At 43.8% G+C, this 23,787-nt stretch overlaps 1 protein-coding gene across 1 annotated transcript in view; it reads right to left on the reverse strand.

The window, feature by feature from the left end:
• tmem104 (transmembrane protein 104) overlaps positions 1–23,787 on the reverse strand; it is a 53,627-nt gene that overhangs the window by 23,934 nt on the left and 5,906 nt on the right. The window contains exons 7-8 of the mRNA XM_083677249.1: positions 15,514–15,613; positions 13,733–13,829 (exon numbers count right to left, since the gene is read on the reverse strand). Coding sequence (XP_083533375.1) covers positions 13,733–13,829; positions 15,514–15,613 — 197 coding nt within the window. The remainder of the gene's footprint in view (positions 1–13,732; positions 13,830–15,513; positions 15,614–23,787) is intronic.

The raw sequence follows: 23,787 nt of genomic DNA on the forward strand, positions 1-23,787 counted from the left end.
CTCAAATACAACATGGCCAATTGATACATAATTTGTTAGATGCTCTACTTCTCCCTAAAGAGATTGCAATATGCAAGTGCGAGGCACACACAAATGGAAAAGAGACTGTTTCATTAGGTAATGACAGAGCGGATGCAGCTGCTAAAAGCAGCCGCTCAATCTGCAGCACAGACAGCGCTGCAAATGACACAAATAACCCAGACCCAGACCGTCTCACTCACTGAGCTGATAGCGGCACAGGCTAAAGCCTAACGAAAATAGAAAGCACAGTGGCGAAGGCAACCTATGTAAATAAGATTTGGGTCGACCCGAATGGTAACCCGTGTTCACCAAAATGTCTGTTTCATTTTTATACTGTGTTGAAAGATTGTGTGTCAAAAGAGGGGATGATGGATATTGTAAATAGGTATTGGTACACACAAGGCTTCTCAATATCAATATACTCACATATTGTTTGTTCAAAATGCCTTGTGTGCTTACGACATAAAGTAGGGCGGGGACAAGCGGTCCCCCAATCAAGCCATCCTCCCCTTGATGGCCCATTTCATCATGATATGATGGATTTCATTGAGCTAAACCCCTTTGAGGGAAAAATATATTGTTTGATATTTGTAGACATGTTTTCAAAATGGATTGAAGTTGTTCCATCTAGCAAAGCAGACTCCTCAGCAGTGGCAAAAGCATTGTTAACTGAGATAGTGCCATGATATACAGAGAATGTCTGAATACCTAGGAGTGGACTTAAGAACATACTGCACCTATCACCCACAGAGCGGGGGAGCAGTAGAAAGAGACAATGGAACAATAAAAATTAAGCTGTCAAAAATGTGTGAAGAAACAGGACTGAACTGGGCCAAAGCCCTCCCCCTCATACTCACAGCCATGAGGGGAAGAGCTAGACCTAAGACTGGCCTCTCACCCCATCAGATTTTGACAGGCCGGGCACATGTTAATCACTGAATATGCAAATGATACAATGTTAAGAAACTTGTTGAAGGTTTTGAGTGAAGTCCACAGGAGTGTGAAACAGCACTGTCCACACCTATTGAGGGCCCACTCCATGACATCAGACCTGGGGAATGGGTGGTGATCAAAGACTGTTGTAGAAACATCTCACAGATGATCAATGGAAACAGGATGCACCTGAGCTCAATTTTGAGTGTCATAGCAAAGGGTCTGAATACTTACAGTTTTTTATTTTGAAGAAATTAGCAACAATTTCTAAAAACCTGTTTTCGCTTTGTCATTATGGGGTATTGTGTGTAGATTGATGAGAAAAAAAATAGAGTAATCCATAGAATAAGGCTGTAACATAACAAAATGTGGAAAAAGTGAAGGGGTCTGAATACTTTCCGAATGCACTGTACATGCTTACATCGCCTGCCTTTTTTCTTCTTCTTGCTAAATGAGGATCAACGGTAAAATACATTAAATACCCATTTAACTGGGGGGTCACTGGTTGTTTTGTTCTGCCTTGCGGAGGAAAGGTAAAAGCAGAGAGGAAACCGCTTAAATGACTGATATGGGCACAGTGGTGCAGGTACTGTAGGATGGTTCTCTGCATATTTGTTGTCTTCAATCTATTGGAGGCCTGCATGGGCACACAGGCCCAAAAGTTATTCACTTATATAATTTTTCCATTTTGAGCCATCTATCATCCAAACAGAATTTCCTTATTCCAAAAAATACTGTGTGCACCAGTGAAACAGCATAGACAACTGCAACAAACCACCCAGAAAACTGTTAAAGAGATGGTTCAGCCTATTTTCATGTTTAGTTGAAATGTCATCTCACCCAGAGTTGTCCTCGTATGCCGGTAGTGAAAGCTTTTCTGGTTCTCTGCTCTCCACTTTGTTACAGCAGCACAAGCTAACAGTTAACAGAGCCCTCTCCAATAGGCAGGGATCCGACAGTAACTGGTTTAGCATTGTTGAAATGACTAAAATCTCCTCGGAGAAACTTCAAACAAAGTTTAGTAGCAGCTATATAGAAAGTATTCAGACCCCTTCATTTTTTCCACATTTTGTTATGTTACAGCCTTATTCTAAAATTGATTAAATTCATTTTTTCCCTCATCAATCTACACACAATACCTCATAATGAGAGAGAGAGAGAGAGAGAGAGAGAGAGAGAGAGAGGGATATAGATATAGATATTATATCAATAATATGCAATGACCAGTTGTAACATATACTTCCTGGATTCCTTTCGGTTTCCAGCAACCTTTTCCTTCACAGCTGGTAATCACTCCACGGTCGAGTGCCCGTCCAACGAGGGCAGAGCTTGGCTGGTGAAACCAAAACCAAAACCAAAACCAAAAGGCTGTGTGTGTCTATGAAAAGGTAATAGTTCCAGTTCTGAGCAAATCTATTACAGAGACTGTTTTCATTTCAATAGAGTGCACGTCATTGCGGTAGCAAAGTGAAGAACGGAGAGCCAGAGAAGCTTTCACTACTGGCCTACGAGGACAACTCAGGGTAAAATGATATTTCACCTAAACATGAAAATAGGCTGAACCATCCCATTCAACCTTACTCTCCCATATTCATTGTTATTTTAGACTAACCTTTCTTTACCTCACCATCCCTCCTCGCGAATCAAGGCTGTGTTCTTACATTGTTCCCTGGAGTTCTGGAGGCAAAGTAAAAACGTCTGTTCGCTGACTGTACAACTGCAGCCATTTTTCAGAGAGCCAACTGAGAGCGGTTGGTCTGTGTGATTCAGGCCCTGCGGTGACTGATGGGAGCGAGCCGGGAGACTGTGCCGACGTGTGATGAACACTAAAACGCCTGTGTCTCTCCCAGCTGGCCAATGGCACTCGGCAGAGAGAGATTCTACAGTGACAGGAGGAGCGTGGTGACGTATGGCGGGGAACACAGAAACTCTGCTCCACTACTGACAGCACGGGGCCACTTATCACTGTGATCTAAGAGGGCCTGCTGCCATGGCTGTCCATTGCTGGGCTGTCGCTCTGCCTCACTCATAACTGACACTGATAACCAGACTCAAAAAGGATCTACTGTGAATATTCCAAACAAAAAAAGGGCTTTGTTCTAACTTCAAACTGAGATGAGGGCAAAAGAGCATCGATCGCCTGCTGTGGGGGGACGAGCCAAAATCTGAAGTTCTTCACAGTTGATACAGCCTGACGTGGGCAGTGTCTGAGCAGACTAGGATTAAAATCTCCGACATTAAACATCATTCACGCACCAATATCTAGTCTCTGCCAGGAAGTGGACAACGCTTTGAGCATTAGAATGCAAAATAAATGAAAATGTGCCTTTAACATTTCCTGGTGTTTATAGTGTGTTAGTAACCAATGGAGGAACACTGCAGCCTACACACATACAGTATAACAATAAATACATCATGTGATATTACTGGCTGTTCCATTGCCTTGGTTGTCAACTAGTGCTTGATAAAAGACTTGGGTGGTATACATTGTATACATAAAATAGGCCATAAAAGCCCCGGAGAGATTAACAACGCCTCTCTGATGGCAATGACAAGCCAATTGATTCATTAAACATGCAGACAGCAATGGGGACATGGGGAGAAATGAGGAGAGAAAGCAAAAGAGAGTGAGATTAAAAGGTTGGGGGTGGGAGCTATAGGAAGAAAAGAGGGAGAGGAGGGGGGGGGGAGAGGAGGAGGGGGGGGAGAGGAGGAGGGGGGGGAGAGGAGGAGGGGGGGCCCGTGCCTAGAGGGCAGCACCATGTACTCTCAACCGTTCTGGCGCTTTGCCTCTGTCAAGATGAAAGAGAGTCTACCTGCAGCATCATTAATCACCAGAATATATTACTAACAAGCAGCCATAATTAAAAAACTAAATTAATTAAGAAATAAATGGATGCATAAATACAAAAGATTGCCTCACTGAATTTCCTAAACAACTAACACCCAGACCCGGCTCTAATGAAGAAATGGAAGCAATTAAGATACAAGGCTATATTTTGCTTGAGTCGACTTCACAAATTGAGTCGACTTCACAAATTCAACAAATTTAATTATCTGGTTTAGGAATGTGAACATTAGGCAGCCTCTCCATTATAATCTCTGTGAAGTAGGAACACTACAGATAGTCAGTGAACTGTCTTCAGTCCATGCATGTAAAGAATACAGAAACTGGTACGGGTCACCAGTATCGGTCAAAAACACCATGAGTCCTGAGCAGAAGGAAGGCATTTTTGTATTCAAATGTAGCAGAGATCATTTTTGTCTCACACTATAACAATTGTTTTGTCTAGAATAAACCCACGACTCCAAACCTTCCAGCTATGACAACTATGTTTTTTGGACCTATCCAAGACGTGTTCACATTTGATTGAATAGAGCCCCTCTAGTGTTCTATCAGATGCACTGTTTCCGTCACCCTGAATGTGAACACAGGCAATCTTCCCAAACTGAAACTAAATCCTGCCCGTCTCAAACGACTTGTTTTGATCCATCCAAAAAAGCCATTGCTTGTATAAACAACATTCATAAATGACTCCAAGGGATGTTGGGGCCTGGGCTTTATTCATTATTTTCCCTATGTGAGTGTAGGAGAAGGACAGAACGAGAGACAGAGAGAAAGAGACACTGAGTATAAAGAAGGGCTTATCTTCTGGTAGCAGGAGCCTGTCCATCCCTTGTGTGACTAACAGCCATAGACTCATCACTGTCAGATCTCCTCTGCATCAACTCTGGGATGCTTCCCAAGCCCCCCCTACAGGCCCCTGAGGTCACCATCAGGCAAGCGTGAACCAAACTCCAAACACTTCCAGAATAAACAGAGAAATAAAAAAACATGAGTAAGAGATGAATAAATAATGCAGGCGTCTCTCCCCCAAAGACACGTGTGAAAGGCCACAGAGGGAGAAGGCTTCAGGAAGTCACTGAGCCAGGCTACAGTACGCTATAAACAGGTTGGCAGCCTGTCAGAGAGAGAGGGGGGTCAGTCTAGCTGACGGGATCTAAAGAGCTACAGAGGTGTGGACCAACGTAGTCTGACATACAGGGTTCCCCTTGTGGTTGTAACACCACACCGAAACACACTTTTGACTTTAATGCGTTGGCCGTTTCAAAATATGACCTGTCACGAGGCTTCTCAATCTTGTTGAAAAGACTATCTGCAAGAAATACTGCAAACTTAACTTCGAAGTTTGACAGGTTCATAAGCTATATCTTTCTTGATTGCATTTCACAAGTTCTTATTTACTTACTTACTTACTTACTGAACAAAGGTTAAACATAAGCTGATGTGTAGATCAGGGGAGACTGGTGGAGGCAGAAATCAGAAGACGGGCTCAGGTCAGCAGCCCTCAAACACACCTTTTTGATACCATTCCTCATTCCATTCCATATATTATAATGAGCCCATCCTCTGATTTCTGCCTCCACTGGTCCAGATACAGGCCTGGCTAAGCCTGATTGTTACCTCATTGCTAGCCTAGCATCATTGTGAGATGAGATCTGTGTGAAAGACTCAGATCCCCAACCCCTACATCTCTCATTCACAGTCCTCTCTCGGTGGAAGACACACATTCAACACACGTTTTTACTGTTAAATAGGTATGTGACCCCAGAGACAACCATCTCTCTACGCAATTAAAGACAGAACTGTAATGAGAACGAGGCAATGACAGGAGAAAGAGGATAAAGATGGGGGGTGGGGGCAGTTGGGAGTATTTTGCCACCTGTTCTTTACTTCCTCTAGACGTTATGGTTCTTATACAGATTAGATTTCCTGCCAACTTCCCAACACTACAGAAATACAGTTTTACCTAATTCCTCTTCACCTGATACCGACTGAGATCAATAAGCAACGCCCCTCACTCCTGAAGGAAGTTCAAGGAGTAGACAGGAAAATGGTTTTGAGGCAAAACAAAGAGGCAAGGGAGTTTGACTCGACTGTATCTCAAATTTACACAACTCTCAGATATGGGCCAGCCTACCAAAAGAAAATGAAATGCCCCAAGTATATAGATACATCTTTATTTATTTCACTGCAGCACTAATAAATCACGCTGTTTGGGCTTGTCATGGCCAAACTAGTAATTGTCAGGCCAAGTCGTCCCACGTTCCACCAGCCTTCATAGGTCCTCTTAGGACCGCTTGATCTAATACGTGTATATTTTTTTTAAAAAGGCAATCACTCGTCCATTAAGAATCATTTGCCACATGATTAGGCGGGCAATTGTGGGGTTCTATTTGTGTGAGTTTATTTGAGCCTTATAACTCTAAATGTTGTGGACCACAGAAGTCTCACTGTGCAACACCTTGCATGGGTGATGGAGCATGCATCATTCCAAATTGAACATGGGTGAGTTTACTGAAAGCTTTGTAGGAAGATCAAGTGTGTTGTGGGCAAGATGGGTTTTAGTGTTACGATTTACGAGCAATTTATCCAAGAGCAATTCAAGAGCCTGACCTGATCTGACCTCTACCACTAGTTCATTGAGCCCTCTGCATCCACAATGTATATCACTCTTGACTCCACTTTTCTCAGCAAAGATCTACGGATGAGAGGTGGGGAGGTAAACATAGTATTCACGTACATTTTTGCACAAACTTCCTACAGTAGGATTTTGATTTTACCTTCCAGAAGGAAAAAACAAAACCTGTCCAAAGTACATTTGTATCAGCTGCTTCTATTTGGGAGGCCACGGCAAATTGTGAAAAAATATAAATCGTCAACGTAAACAATGATGAGCCTCCATTTACTCCACTGAACCATTATGATTTCATATGGGGAGCTGGGGTGCTGTTACCTTCCAGGAGGCTAGCCAAATTACAAAAAAACCCTCTAATATGCAGTCCCGCTCCTTAAAAAAGAAACCATTATGCACCTAGGTAAAAATAACGAGCAACACCGCAAACTGAAGATTTATGGCAGGCAGGGGACATATCTGGGGAGGAAATGAGAAACGATAATTTGCCTGTGGTTTAATAGGACTACGGCTATTTCACTCTCTCCATCGTTAGAACTACTGGGAGTGGTGGAGGGAAGGGGGAGGGGGGTGCCATATCACACAGAGCACCGTCTCACTAAATTAGGATGATGATGGACCTTATGAAAAAATAAAGGAATAAATCAACTATTCATGAATATGCTGCACGTCAAGGTGTAATCGAAAAAGGCAAGCTCTTTATGAGGGCGCCGACTGATCCTTTTTATTTTCCACATTTGGAGAAGGGTGTGATGGGTGAGACATTCCCCAGGGAGCAATGACGGAGCATGATGACCTCGCTTGGTCTTCTATTCAACTAGAGGCTGGGTTGCTCTGACCACCAGCCCAGACAAAACACACAAACACAAAACCATACAACCACTCAGCTCAAGGTCACACAGCACAAGGGCCGCATGTCGACATACATCTATTGTAAAGCTGTCTGTTTTTTAATGCAGAGCCTGTGAGCAGAGGTTCATTTCATGAGGATCACGTTCGTTAGCCTTCAGCCACCCACTGAGCGGGACCATTACATCACTCTGCAATGTCCTTGTACCAGATAACCAGCTTTACAAAACACAGAACAATATTATACTCAGCATGTAGATTTCTGTCCCCTTAAACAAGGCAGAGCCTTTATTACGCTGATATTAGACAGGACGAATAAATCAGCTTTATCTTACCCCTCTGAGAACAAAGAGAAACAAATAAAGAATTTAAACAACCAGCATCAGAGGGAATGCAAAAAGCAATGGGTAACCTCCATTCTTTGTTTTGTTTTCTGTGTGAATTAGCTTCACTTCTCAAATGATGATTAGACTATTATCTATAGTGTGTGAGTAAAATAGAGAAACAGAGGCAACTGATATCCAAGCAAATCATTAAAACCACAGACTATTACCTCACAAAGAAATAGACACAGAATCCCATTGAATTGTGCTGTGACAGCTGCCAAAGGGATGTTTCAGCACGTTTGACTGCTTTAGCTGTTACTCAGGCGCAGCTAACTGCCACTCAGTTTAGCATAATTTGACAGTCAGCGCCACACGCACACCACACAAAAACAGCACAACTGCATAACCTGCTGCAGTGGAAGCAATATAGTTTAGTAAACATTGATAGGACTGTTCCATAAAAGACCTTGAGTGGTGGGTAAGGGTGTAGGCTAATTAAACTCTTTTTAACACGTTCAGCTTACTCTTGTTATGTTAGAACGACAGAACAAGGAGCTTTGATCTAGAGTGGGTATTGGAACAGCTTACCCAGGCTGTTGCTTCAAATGCAGCCATGAATAAAACCATTCTGACATAGGGAACCATGCAACTATCCCCTGTCATATAGGACCTCTAAGTCCCCCTTGACTACAGTCTGCCTCTGAGCCCCAGTGCCCTCCAGTCCCCACCAGTCCCCTCCAGTCTCCACCAGTCCACCCAGTGCAACAGGCAATGTTCCCAGTGTCCTGATCTGCTGCTCTGACTGTGCGCCGTCTCCCGCTGTGGTGTGGAGTGGGCTCCCCTCGTGTGGTTCCCAGCTCAAACACTTCCCCCCGCTGGGATAATCTCTATTAAACCATCTGCACTGTCATCTCCCTGCAGCTCTGGCCACCGCCGGCAGAGCCGCAGCACTACGGCACCCTCTCCTCTCCTCACAACCCAGTACACGTACACACACACACACACACACACACACACACACACACACACACACACACACACACACACACACACACACACACACACACACACACACACACACACACACACACACACACACACACACACACACACACACACACACGAAGCATGACTCGCCTTTTACACCATGCACAGGCATGAAAAGAAACCCTGGGGGTCAAATTCTGTCTGTCAGTACCTACAGTATGTGTGTGTGTGTGTGTGTATTGGTGTGCCATCTGAGCTTTTCTGTATCTATTCTCTATGTGTGTCCTTCTGTGTGCGTACGTGCATGGATCAGTTCAAAAGAGTGGAACAAAGCAGATGGTTGCTGAAAAGGTGGTATATTTTTATGGAGACGCTTGCATAATGATAATGACAGTGTTTCAATTCACTGGGCACCTTCTCACACTATATGTAGTCTCTAATAGTCTCTATATGTAGTCTCTAATAGTCTCTATATGTAGTCTCTAATAGTCTCTATATGTAGTCTCTAATAGGAACACCTTTTGATACACACATATGCATAAAGACAAACAGTGAAGAATGCAGTGTAAGCTAAACCTACTTTTACGCTGATATAGAGTATTGATTTCCCATCACTTTCGCAAGAAAACAAATTTCAATTTAAATCAACCATTTAAATCAGGGTGGTTATCCAACAGAATATATATGCATAATGCAACCATAGTGTGGCTATTTAATGCAACAGAGTCCCCATGGTCTTGCCATTGGATATCTAAACTCACACAGCAAAAACTTGCCAGGGGGCAACAGGGGACACAGAGGTTTAATTGAGGTCCGAAGAAATCTCTCTGCTGGGCCAAAACATAATCCTTACAATCAAAGTCTTCTGTCAAAGACGTAACGATGTCTTAGAGATGCCCACCAATGACCTGCACCCTACACATGTGCATGAGGGAAAATGTAAAAAAAATAAAATAATAATAATAATAATTGTTAGAAAAAGTGCTATGGAACAGAGAGAATAATGCATCTTGGTTTTGAGGGAGAGTGGCATCGGTCTGGGTACTGGACACTAGAATCAATCAGCAGCAGCAACAGATCAAATCTCTGGTCATTGATCTTCTTCACCGAAAATGGCCACCATACTCAGTCCTCAGCATGATACTGTACAACAGCCAGCATTGATCGAAGCAAAGGTCAAACTTAACAGACAAGCCACCTACTGTGCAGTCATGGACTGCATCATCATTATGTTGTCCCTCTATGGCAAAAGGCCATAAAGTGTGTTTTTTTTTTTGTTTTGGGATCAATGGAGTGAGCTCTGTGTGGAAAAAGACAAGACAATATGAAAGAATTTGAAGTACATTAGAGCCCACCACAAGCTGAGGAAAAAGCTTTTAGAGCGGGGTTCCTTCAAGGACAATACAGGGGACTTAGATATAATTTGATACAAACCGTCCCAAAGTCACTACAGCACATACAAGACTTTTAATATCAAAAGACGTCACCAATCTGGCCATTGACCATCAAGTTGACATTAAGCCAACCTGGCAAGTGGTGCACACCTCAGGCAAAGGTGTGAGGCTTGTGAGTTCACCCAAGTCCAATATGGTGTACGTCCTCTTTAAATTGAGTCTATAATACAACAAAATGTGGAAAAAGTGAAGGGGTCTGAATACTTCCTGAAGGCACTTTATGTATGAAGTGCAAGGTTCATACAAGGGGTACGCAGGCACAGACGCTCGATCCAAGAGATCGGCTTGACAGGCTGTGAAAAAAAGATGGCAGCACAGACCTCTTCACTCCTGTTCAGATAAGCCGATGACAGGGGTTTCAACATAGTCTCTCCGAAATAATACACTCTCCTGGATTTGGGCTCAGTGTTTTTCTCACCTCTCTTTCTCTCTCTAAGTCTAACAAGGCGGGCCGTCGGAGCAGGACTACTCTTATGAACGGGGACAGCTGTTGTGCCACCTTCTAAAAATAACCCACACAATCTGTCGTCCGCTCAAAACAAAAGGCCGTGGCGGAGCAAGCGTCTGAAGGTAAGATGTCAAAGTAAAGTGAGACATTCACAAGCGAATGTGAACCGCCATGTTCTAAGAAGGGGACAAGGCATTAAAATGGGTTTGAGGTCTATAATAAGGCCACTGTAGCTAAGGGCACTGTTGATGACGACCAAACATGTCTGGCCTGACTCTGCTGGGGTCTGTGGGTGGCATCTATAAAACCCTGGGCTGATGCGGCAGGTGGTCAGACAGACGCAGGCCTGCGTTGAGACTAGCCAGGCCGACTCTGGGGGAGGAAAGCTTTTAAGCTTGTGTGGCCAACACTCCATTCTGGAGGGCACACAGGGGAGAAGCTCCTGGAGGGGCCGATCCATCAATACGACTGTCTATCTGTCTGGGTCTCTCTGTGACATTAGCCATATAGTTCTCCCTTTCTTTCCCTCCCTCACACTCTCTCGTTCCCTCTTTCTTTCTGCCTCCACCAGCCACCCACGCGAGGATTACAGCTGCGCTGTGTGACGCCAAAATCGGGCTGCCCTTTAATCTTTTCCTTTTCTAAACCCTAAAAATGTTGTGGCTGTGACACTAATGTGTTCCACATCAATCCCACTCTTCCTGGTAACGACCAACAGCCTCCCCTACAGTACGGTGGCCCAGGCACACCAAATAAAACACCCCAGCTAGGGGATTAGATTCCATCAGTGGCTAACATAACACCACTGTATACATTACATACCACTATTACCCTGGATGTAGATACAAATAGGTCCATAAGCCAATGCATTGGGGAGAGCGGTACAGCAGGTTGTTAAGTATGTTACATAGAGTTACATTACAAGACTCCCTGAAGAGACACAGATAATACCATGGCATGAGATTAAACCCCTTATCAATTATTAAACCAGGAGCTGAAAGAAACTGCATAGTTGAGGTACAAATGGAGGATTAACAGACAATCTGTTGGTTTAACTCAGGAGAAATGATGAGATTCTGAGGTGGATCAGACTTGATAGTGAGGACATGTGAACATTCATATTAATAGATAGATAGATGGAGCACAGCGACCGGAGGGATACAGGAGGGACCATCATGAACATAGTTCAAAGACCAGCTCTGAGCAGTTTCATTGGTATGCACAGAAACCAAGCAACTCATGCTTACATAATATATTGAACACAGTGTGACTGCTAATGCTTCTGCTCTCAGAGGCCCAAAATTAAGTCAAACTAATTGCATAACCAAGACACAAAAAAAAGTTATGAGGAATTGTAATTATGGTTAGTTTTTTTGTAATGTCTTTTTCAAACACAAAGAATGGGATGACATAAAATATAAGTAGGCTTATTTAAATTCCAAAACAAAATAATTAAGTATTTCCCTATCATGTATTTCCGATAGTTGCTGACAACTGTTTCAATGTTATCCAAAATCTGTGTAAGCACTTTACAATAGAAGTATCTACTAGAGCAAGCTGTGACTCGTTTGGTTCAGAGGGACAGACTGGTGTTAGGGTAATAAAGCAGATCGGTTAGCTCGGAGCTAGAGGCTTTCCAATTAAATAGTACTATTAGTTAGTATCAAACTCCCAGTCCTGGAGAACTAGTGGGAGTGCAAGCATTCGTTCCAGCCTAGCACTGGCACACCTCAATCAATAATAATCCGGACTGATCAATATATGTTAACCGTGTGAGAGAGGTGTGTTAGAGTTGGGCTTCAATGAATCTCTGCAGATCCAGTAGCTCTCCTGGAACCAGAGCTTGAGAAGCATTCTTCTACATGCTGTGAACACTGTCAATCAAGCCCCGTCCTCTGAAGGAAGGGCACCTTGGTCTCTGTATGGGCTGGGTTCAGGAAGAGCCGGTGGGAATACCAAGCTGGCATAGGTGGAGTCGGGATGGAAGATACTGACAGTTCCCTCCATGGGGCAGGACACAGAACTATAGCGAGCTGCTGATTCAAAAAGAAGTAGTCAATTATTTACACTTATCATGGGGAGTCCTGAGCAGTGGCTAAGGGGCCAGAGTGTTTGACCCGCCGATGTCAAAGACAAAGGGAGGAGTGTGGAGTAGCAGGGAGACACTACTCCACTCTCTGTATGCTAACAGGAGCTGATGAATGTTTCATCAAAGCCCAATCATTTATTTAAGGACGAGTCCACAAAGGGAGGAAAGCTTAATAAGGTTTCGTGGAAAGCTAAAAAAAAAAATCGGAGAAAAAAAGATACAACTGTCTCCCCCAAAACCTCCCCTCAGAACGCCTGCAAGCATTCAAGAGAAGAAAGGTAACAATGGGAGACAACTTCTCCAATGAGCGACGGGGAACAGTCGACTTCCTGTCAGATACAGTCAATCTCTTCCTGTTTTCCTTTAATTACAGAGCAGAGCAGGCAGCGTCTCAAGACCTCCTGTAATAATAATTCACTTTAGCGTATGAAGAACCGGGGTGAAAATGTCCATTTCCGTTCAAACTCAACACCGTAAATAACAGGAAAACATTGCGAAACTGCAAGGTAAACAAATCTACAGGAGATTATAAATCAGCATAATTTCAATTCGTTTACATGCTGTAAGAGGCTTATCCCGGACGAGATAAAAAAAAAACATTTTTAAAAAACACACAAAAACAATGCATTTATTGGCAATTTGTTTGGGTTGGCTCTTTCCGTGTGAAATGAGGGAAGATGGAGGAGGAAGGAAGGGGGGAAGGAGGGAGGAATAACACAAGACGAGATCAGCACATCTATCACTGTCGGCTGGCAAAGTTTAAGCAAAAAATCACAAGAGTTTGGCTCTTAAGACTTCAAGGGCGTGTGCGCGCACACGCACACACGCACACACACAGAGCTGAGGGAGGGGAGGCACCAGAGGAAGTGCAAGGGGTAGGCCGAGCGGGAAGGTGCTCCCTGGGCTGAGTCTGACACTAATGCAGACAGGGGTTGGCACAATAGGGCTCAGACACCATGGTGGAGGACGGGAGGCAGAGGTGTGGTAGGTAGCCTCATGGTGGCTCCTCCAGGGGAACTGTGGGAGGGGGGGAGAGGGGAGGGAGGGAGAGAGAGAGAGAGAGAGAGACAGAGATAGGAGAGGGGAGAGAGAGAGGAAGAAGAGGGGGGGGCATGAGTGACGGTCAGGGGTGCAGTAGCTTTACTTACCAGAAACACCCTGTAGGCGTTCCCTCTCGTCACTTGACCCCAGCACATCTCTGTGTCGTTGTATTTCACACTCCCAGCGCTGCACGAGTGGTTTCCGCTGCAGAGGAGACAGACACAGACAGCTTAACACCACCAGATCCACCACAGCACTGAGTGATGAAACTGTCTCAGTGTGTCTTGGCTGTGGGTATCCAGAGTCAGTGTCTGGGTCTGAGATATAGTGCCCGAGTTATCATAGTAGTATTGTACTGTATCGAATATTCTATATGATGAGTAATTGTATTGAGTATTTGATCATCTCGATATTATCAATCAATCAATCAATCAGACCTGATAAGATCAGTGACAGAAAATGACAACTTCTGGCAAAGACTTGTTTCTTTTAAGTTACAACAGAAGAACATGTATGGTCTGAATAGTAGAAAAAGGTAACAGTCAACGAGTAAAAATTGTCAAGTTAAGTCTGTCGCTTTCTTGATGCCTCCTCAGCTCTATGACTATCAGTCGCTAAAAAAGTTGCACCACCGTGGAAAACTACACAGAGTTGAAGCGATGAGCCGGGCTTCCTGATGGAAAATCACTGAGTATCATTCTGAGGCGATCACACAAAAAAAAAAAAAAAAAAAAAAACTTTCAGTGCTGCTGACAAGGTGCAGCAGTCTGAGCATCAATTATAGAACATAATCATTAGAATCTGCCTCTGCCACCGAGAAGTCTTCCGCGGCGCGGCTTTACAAAGAGATACTGCGCCTTATGATTTCAATCTCTCCCTCTTCTCAATGGCAGAGCCAGTCAAGCACGGAGATCCGGTCTGTGCCATAGGGTAATTATTTTTTAAGTGCCTCAGTTCCGCTTCACATCTTTGCTAGAAAGTTACCAGCGGGTTTTTCCCACAACCATGCGGAGTTAGAATGATATAAGCGGCTATGTTTTTGTATTCTATTAGGGCTGTACTGTAACTCAACAGACATTCCTCTAATGTGAAAAGAGGCCACAACAGGTTGTAATTTTTTTTGGTCTCGCACTACGGCTTGTTCAGTCACCCACTTCCACGTTAAAAAGTGATGCATCTCTATAAATGTTAAAAGGATCTCATCTTCCACGTTATGTTTATAACATGAGCCTATATGTCCCCCCCCAGGGCTCAATGAACTCTGAATAAAGATATTGGACAAAGTTATTTGGACAAAATTAGAGAGACATGAATTATTTAATTTTAGGGTTTCATTTTTTGTTACTGCCTCGGAGAGAGAATAAACCTTCTGTCATAAAGGGTAGGAAAGTGTCCTCCTAGCGCCTGTGGTGGCCTGGTGGCACCGGGACATCCTCTCTAGAGAGCCTCTTTGGTTCTGCAGGCTAAGTCATATTGTCTGTAATAATATGGAATATTTGATCACGCCCCGTCTGGCCAATGGGGAGTTACAGTAATAAAACCCTGTCTGGCCAGTCAACAAGAGCCAAATGCCAACAGCACCAGTGGGAGGTCAGCTCGGTAAAGGCCTCCAATCAGAAAGTTTTACAAAACAACATACTGCTGAGGACCAGTGGGTACAGTACAGCCGTGTCTGGACAGTAACCGGAACTGGGAGGACAGAGGTACAGTGAGTGTTCTTTGTCCTGCCAAAAGTCAATGTTTTTAAGTACTTGGGAGAGTGAGCACCGTCCACAGTAGTCATAAAGTTTCCGGGGGTAATAAAACCTTGCCAAAGTGAAAAAGAGTACATCTGCAATGTAATGTAATGGTAGGAATAAAAAAAAGCAGGCGGACTGGCTGGTCTTACCAGGCTACTTCCATTAGGGATAGGGGGACAGCAGCTGCATAGATGGCCAGGTCTCCATACAGGTAGACTATGATGCAGATGTAGAACATGTTGACACCAACTGAAAGACAAAAAAAAGAAAAAGGGATGAAATCAAAGCAGAAATAAAAAATATCATGCCTAGGAGATAAGAGGCTTCATAAATGATACATTTGTACCTGTAGGCCGTTATGAATGAGATACATTCTATCATTTCATTATATCCATGACGGAACACATATAGGGACTAGTTTGTTCAGCCATTCATCATCTTTAACAGCCTTCAAGCAGCTGCTTATGAAATATTGTCAATGCAACTTGTGTCAAACTTCACTTCTTAAACGTGCCATCTCCCTCATAGGCAATCTCCTCCTCCTCCACTCCACACCTCCACACCTCCGCCCCAGCCCCCCCATCCCCCCCTACGGGACAGCAGCCACAACAGCAGCGGATCTCTCGGCTCCTCTGGAAGAATATTAATCACACTAATTAAGAAAGTAATCACTTCATGATGAAAATGCCCCCCCCCCCCCCCCCCCCGCCACACACACAGACACGCACACACACACACACACACACACACACACACACACAGACACAGACACAGACACAGACACAGACACAGACACAGACACAGACACAGACACAGACACAGACACACACACACACACACACACACACACACACACACACACACACACAGACACACACGCGCGCGCGCACACACACACACACACACACACACACACACACACACACACACACAGAGAGACACAGACACAGACACAGACACAGACACACACGCGCGCACACACACGACACCACACCACTTTCTCTTAGTGCTTGCTCCCCCCCTCCCCTATACTCGCCAGCCCCTGCAAGCTGGCTCTGCGAGCAGAGATTGAGAGCTTTCAATGGGAGACAGATCACCACGTCGCGGAGGGCATCCATCATTCACTAAAGTTCTCAAAGGGAGGTTCCAGCATCTGACTGGCCCCGTCAGCCAATTCATAACTGCCAAGGAAATTAGAGCGTGGAGTCCATTAAAAATAAATTAAAAAGTGAGGGGTTTATAGTTTTACAGGCTTAATTGATTCATCTTATCTCTGTGAGTGAGTACGGGGGAGAGTGGGAGGCTACCTTCTGCTGCCCATCACGTAGTTGAGTTGAGAGACTGAAAGTGTGGAAATTGAGGAGGACGAGCTGATAGTCAGGTCCAGCATGTAGCTGTAAAACAGTTATCAGCCGTCTTACAACAGTGACAGTAGAGAGACTACATTAGGAAGCTACTTGACATTTGCCATCTTGCTGCAGCTCTTCGGGTCATATGGGGAGCAACATGCTGAGGGAGAGGCCCTTGTGAAAACCTTCAGTGGGAGTGGGGATAATCAACAGTAATCATATCTCCATAGAGTGTGTCTGCTCAAGTAGGTTAGTTATTTTTGTTCTCTTACAGGGCCATCTGAACACATACAATGGTTTAGTCACAAAACATAGCTTGACGAGTTTACAGGCTAAGAACTGTGTGTGTGTTTACACTATATGCCTACCGGTATCTATCCCTGGCTCCTTTTCCCAGACATAAGACAGGCCACTGGCAAGGATCCTCCCAGTATTGATCTGCACACGACTTATCAAAGTACAGTATTACCCTCCGGTGGTAATGGGCAATATCATAAATGAAACAAAAATAAATTCTCAATTCTCTCAGCAGCACTTTTCTAAGCACTCCAATTTCACTTCCAACATATACTCCTCCCTCCCCCACAACCCAACTTTGCGCAAGTTTAATCTACAACTTTCTAGTGTCATTCCTGCATAATGTTACGTCTCCATCGGGCCCCTATGGAGACCAAGCCTGTTAGGTGCTCTCTCTCTGCTGCGGATAGGGGGACTCTGCTGGCCCTGTCAGTGAACGATAGCTGGGCGAAGACACCGCGTGACCAAGAGGATGCGGGGCCCTGCCAGACACTGTAACTAATATCTCCCCATTACCCACAGCCACAAGCTCAAACGCTGCAAATGGGTCTTCACCTAGGAGCTCAGGTCCCCCAGCGGCCAGGCCACACGTCACTATCCATCACCCCGCTGGTTCAGACTGACAGCCTGGCCTGACAGTCTCTCTGGCTGGGGCCAGGGCTGCTGGAGGACGAAGGAGGAGAAAGAATACAGGTCCTGAGAGAAGATGTTCGGTATGCTTTTATGACATTCAAGATCCAGAGGCATTTTGTTTGAGTGCCAACAATGCAACAAACTGCATCTATAATTAGGGCTGTGGCAGTTACACGGTCAACTGTTTCAACGCATTGATTTTAGAATTGTAAAGGTTATATATTTATTTTCACACAAATCTACTTATAGCAGGAGTGTGAATTAATTAATATTAACAATTGTTTTGCGACTGTACCTTATGCCATCCATCTATCAAACTGCCTCCGTCTCCTCCTCCCGAAGGCAGCACATCTTAAGGGAGAGTGTAATGCGCTAATCACTTTCACTATGAAGCTCACTTGGTAATTGTCCCCCAACGATGAAATCGGGGAGGGGACTATGATTCGGTCTCTCTCCGTTTGTATGTGACAGAACTCTGTCCTTTTGTATGTCACACTGGGACAATTTTTATGAAACGAACGTGGGTGAAAGATGCGTCTTGCCATAGAGATTGTTTAGGAGTTTTGAGATGACGCCGTTTCATCATTAAAAAAAAAACATCATAATAGGGTGCAAAGTGGAGAGCTAGCCTAGCCTAGACTGTAGCCTAATGCAGTAGGCCTAAAGCCGAGTATGAAGCTGAAGTAGGACAACTTAAATTCTGCCCCAATCTTCTTAAGTTTACCATCGCCTGGAAGACAAATGGCTGTGAGCTCTGTAGAATCTCTTGAGGTGTCAAAACTGTGATGTCATCAGTTTGGATGTAATGAGATGAATGATGGTTGGTGGTCTCCTTATCAACAGCTCCTGATTTAAATACTGTGGTTTAAAAAGCAGGTCAGGGGAAACTCCCTCTCTTGTTCCTGTGTCCTGTTGTGAGGTTCTCATCATGTTGTGAGTAGCATTGTTTTGTGATGTCATCTCCTTATCTCTCTCTCTCTACTCTCCGTATTAGAATGTAACATTTTTCTATGAAGTATTTGCCTTGTAATAGATGTATAAGTATACAGTATTATTAAAGCCTCATTTGACCTTTCTTGCACTAAATAAGCACAGACTGAACAATTGTTTGCACATAGTGATAATTACATTGGAGTCAGATTATCAATATTAGATATGCTTTGCTATCAACAAAATGTAGCCAAAGGTCTCTGCCAAATATTAATGTGGAAACTGATATTATTACAAATGTTCTACAGTTCTGGCCTGACAGTGATACTGGTTGTAAATTACTTCGATTCATCGATTCATTCTTTTTGTGGCATTGGTTCTTGGCAAAGGTGTATAAACGCATTGTTTGTAAGAAAAACTCTGCATTGATTAGCGTTATAAACTAGACCTATTTTCAGGACCGACATAAACAGTGCTTTGATAGTTTGAATACAATGGCTAGAGATAAAGAAGCGCATGAACTGATTGAGCTGTGTGCTTCGGTTACTAGTAAGTTCACGTCTGAGAATTAAATCATTGATTATTGGCAAACAATTGGTATCCGTAAAAGCAAGTCTGAGAAAAAACGGATTATTCACTCAATCGGACATTTGGAGTACAACAAAAGAATCTTGCCCATGTGCGAGACTTCAACAAACATGTGCATGAGGATCTCTTGAAAGCGTTAGAGGATCTTAAAATGATAAGCCGAAAAATCCTATAAAGACACTATTCAGGAATTGAAACTACTCGATAACTATGGCCACGAAAAACTTAGTTGGGCAGGAGAAAGACGCGGAAAGGATTGTTACATTGAGAGGTAATGTTAAGCGTTTGATATAATACAGTGAGGCACTACAGAGTGATGCTTCCGACACTGAAAGTGTAATTAGTTCTGTCTGTACTTCAAAAGCGCACTCTTGTAAATCTGAAACTTTAAACACTACTGCTCAATGTCAGTCAGATTGTATCTGTTGCTGGAATAGTAGAATGTATTGCTGTTTGTTATATGCCTGGCCACTGACCCTATTACGGGAGTTGCAATTAAGTAGTGGGCTTCTTGCGCATGTTTCGCGCTGTCCCCTGTACGCACGACGAAGATAGCGGGAAAATGCGTCATGCCTCACACTCCATTCACATCTCTCGTGGTAGAGTGTCACTGTGCTAGTGTTGTGTAAATACAGCAATGGATTTTACAGTTGAGTTGCTCCAAGTGATACGTGTTTAATAGCCTATTTTGGACGATGTTCAGTTGAATTGTTACATCCCTGTCCCAGTGGTTCCGAATCAATAAGTAGCCTATCTCTGAAGCCAGTTCAAGGCAAGAGCTGTGTTACAAGTCGATGACAAGGCATGTCCTTTATCCCTTCTCTTAAATCTAAAATGTGAGAGGATTGAATGTTTGAAGTCGATATGCATGCCTCGTCAGCCTACGGCTTACGTATTCTTAATTGATTTCTTTCTTAGAACTTTTGCCTTGGACACTATGTTCATATTTGATGCGTTCAGTTTTGATTGTATGACTTGATGTAAACTGGATTGCTTACATTATTTCTGGTCTGGATACATCTCCTCAATTGATGACTATGCTTCTCTCATTTGTCCGATAATGCAACGGTTGAATCTGTATGCTAGGATAATTTGTTAGAACTTCGCTTTGAATGATTTTGACCCGGTTATGCCTAGATATATCTTTATGATCAATTAGTTTGTGTTTGCACAACTCAATGCTCAACGCACAATACAGTTGAGGTGTCCGTTTGGCGTGTGAAGCATTTCGGCAATTAGAATCTTCTCTCATAATTAGGAGAGTTACTCTTGACATATAGCATGTGAGTAGAGATCTCTTATTAGCTAGTTATTTGTATAATTGATTCCCGACTAATCTGACGTTAAAATAATCTAGTGTGGTGCTCTCGTTGGTGGCCACAACGCTTAAAGAGTAATCCGTGTGTATATTACATTTGGCGAGTGTAGCAAGTTGGGAGCCTCTGAATCATTTTTTTATTCTAGGAGTAAGATCAAACTCGAACATTACCTATCATCATTGATTCCCGATCAATCCATGATTTTCCTACTTTGTGGGATATTCCCAGTCAATCACTTACATGGATGACTGTGCCAAGCTAACAGATGGCATGTTTTTCTTCACAGGTAGTATTTAGTAACTCATGTGCGAAAGTCATACGTTTCAGTGCTTACCAGATGATGTTACTCACAGCCAGACCAGTGGCTTCTGGAATAACACAGAGGGGAAGTCAGTCTATTAATATGCATCGTGCATTTGGTAATTCAAGACTATCTACAGGAGTCGGTGTATTGAAATGCAAGACTGATGAATCAAATAAGCACTACAGGTTCCAGTAACTTTTCAGTCTGGCTATGAATGCAGCTGTGGGAGTGTAGCCTAATGCAGTAGGCCTACAGCCGCTAACTTTTCAGCCTGTCTCAAATCCGTGGACTGCCTTCAAATAAACACTAAGCTGCAAGAAGCGAGACTGATAATTAATCAAATAAGCACTACACGTTCCGGTAATTTTACAGTCTGCTGAAAAGTCTGCTGAAAAAGCTGTAGGAGCATAGCTGAATGCAGTAGGCCTATAGCCTAACGAATTTAGAAATTGATTGGCCATGGGGGACACATGTTTACCATCTTGTTTTTTTCATTTGATGTGTGCACTTTATTTTATGCCAGATGTTCCTGCTTACTGTTGAATAAACAAATACATATAGATCCTATTTAAAATCCTATGATGTGTATGGCTATTCAAGTTATTCAGTAATAGTAACAGTAGTCCACCACAAGGCTATTCTTGCTCGGTCATGCTGTGATGTTGTGTGCCTTCAGAAACATATTTTTCTCAATATCACTGTATACTCATACAGTGATATGAGAGTCATACACTCAATTTTGGGCGTTGGAACAAAATATTGGTGTTGCTAAAACACTGAGATTATCCTCTCTTCAACATTGACACCAATCAGATGGGGAGGGTCAGCCTCAGACAGGCAGAGCCTATTTAAATATAAAAAGTTGCAACTAAACGGTTATGATGGTTATAACGATTATTTGCATGACGATCGACTGCTTCCCAAAATTCCATGACCGTCACAGCCCTACTATCTATAACAGTCTGTGATTACAAAGCTACATCAAGTAGGATTGTGACTATGAAAGCCAAATGTGGCTGTTGGCTGCCATGGAAATGACTTTCCTTGAGTTTAATTCTGTAACTCGGGAATCACAGTCAAGCAGTAACAGCACCATGCCCTGTTTAAATGAAAGAGCATCCTTTATGTCCACATACAAAGCCTGCATTTGAAACAATTTCAGACGAGGCTTATGGTAATTCCTAGCTCTTAGTGTACAAGTATGACATTTAAGTAAAAGTCATTCAAGTATTAAAAATGAATACACCCATGTTGGGCTCTCATCATGGCTGGTGTCTGCAATAAAGGAGCCTGAATTAGTATTCCTCGCCATGGCCCATGTTAGTCAAGGATACAGGGTGCCGCATGTTAAAAAGGTGAACGTCTCTATGTACACATGTCACATCTGATCTTCTCTACATAGGAGAGGGAGCGCTGGGCTGGACGGACGGACAGACAGACAGACAGGGACGGACAGACGGACGGACGAACGTACGGGCCTCTAGTGTTCTTTCCCTTTGTGACTTTAGCCAAAGTCGACTTCTAATCAACTTGCAAATCGTCAGCGGGAAGGTTACAGTAACACTGTGTCTCGGAGCAGATTAACCAGCCGCCATCAACATTGTTGTCAGTTCCCGAGGGCCAACACCGATGGCCTTATTCCAAGTCAGCTCTTCTGCTGCTGTTGCTGTGTCAACTTCAGCACAGCAGGTAATCAAATGCCCTTTCAGAGTACCTTCTTGAACCGCTGGGAGAGACGCCTTTTTAATTGCTTGAAGAAGAAGAAAAAAAACAACATGAGACATAGAAAAAGTTCAACGCCCGCAAGCTGGCACGCTCTGAAACCGAGCCACTTCTTGTAGGTGTAAAGTTAACATGTTTTCACGGATCAACAGGCAGGCAGAACCAGAACAAAGAAATGACAGCCCACGCCACAGTGTCTGAGGGGAATCTTAAACTGTGAACAAACCCAGCTGCACTGTGTAGTGGTTTTAGTGCCTGCATCTAAGAGGCAGGTGAGGAATGCCTTTCCTGATGGAGGAGCCGGTGCCCAGCCGATCCAAGAAGTCACATCATTAAGGCGAAGGGCCGTCAGGGGTCAAGTGGCAGGCTGATTGAGTCTGTGAGCCCACCCCCTCCCATAGGGCCAAACTGGCTCATTCATTCCAACGACACATTAATCATTGTTGAACTCCACTCACCAAGACCCTTAAAAAAAATATATATATATATCCAGGGGACATCTAATTTTAATAACTGTCAGCTTTACCTAACCTATCCACTTAACCTCGGTTTATTGATCAGAGGTCCACCACTAACCTTTCATTACCTCCAAGCGCTAATTATACAAATACTAATTCATATCACCCAAGATCTCGTTTGTTGCTCTAACCAGGACTTCCATTATGCCCAGAGCCACTGAGATCGATAAAAGAGCTGCAGCATGTCACACTCTTCCCTCCTGTGCGCTGGGCCCCGTGCCCATCTAATTCATTTCTGATTAGAGTCACTGGGCAGCAATCCCACAGCACAGAGAGAGAGCGAGAGAGCGAGAGAGAGAGAGAGAGAGAGAGAGAGATGGAGAAGGAGAGGGAGAGAGAGAGAGAGAGAGAGAGAGAGAGGACTCTTATCTCCCGCACCAATCGATACCTCCTCGTGCCTCACCTGCAGCCGAGGACAACAGCACAGTCTCCCACACTGGGAAAGGTCGTCACCAAACAGTATTTTAACACTTCAACTTTAATAACACAATGGAGCCGGGAGACAGAGGGGCAAGAGAAGGGAGCGCAGCCCGCAGTGTTCTTCTAACAGAACACGCTGCGGCTCTAACAGCATGTGCATGCCTGCATGGATGCGTGCGTGTGTGTGTGTGTGTGTGTGTGTGTGTGTGTGTGCCAAGTGCGCCACCTAGTGTACATGTACTGAATAAAAGAAAACAGGACACATGACGAGTAGAGAGGGGGATTTGACCTTTTCTTGTAGGGTTTTTTTTCCCTGAGATGACAAAAGCAATGCTGTTGAGGT

Source organism: Argentina silus (genome assembly GCF_951799395.1).
Source record: "Argentina silus genome assembly, chromosome: 9".
Lineage (NCBI taxonomy): Eukaryota > Metazoa > Chordata > Actinopteri > Argentiniformes > Argentinidae > Argentina > Argentina silus.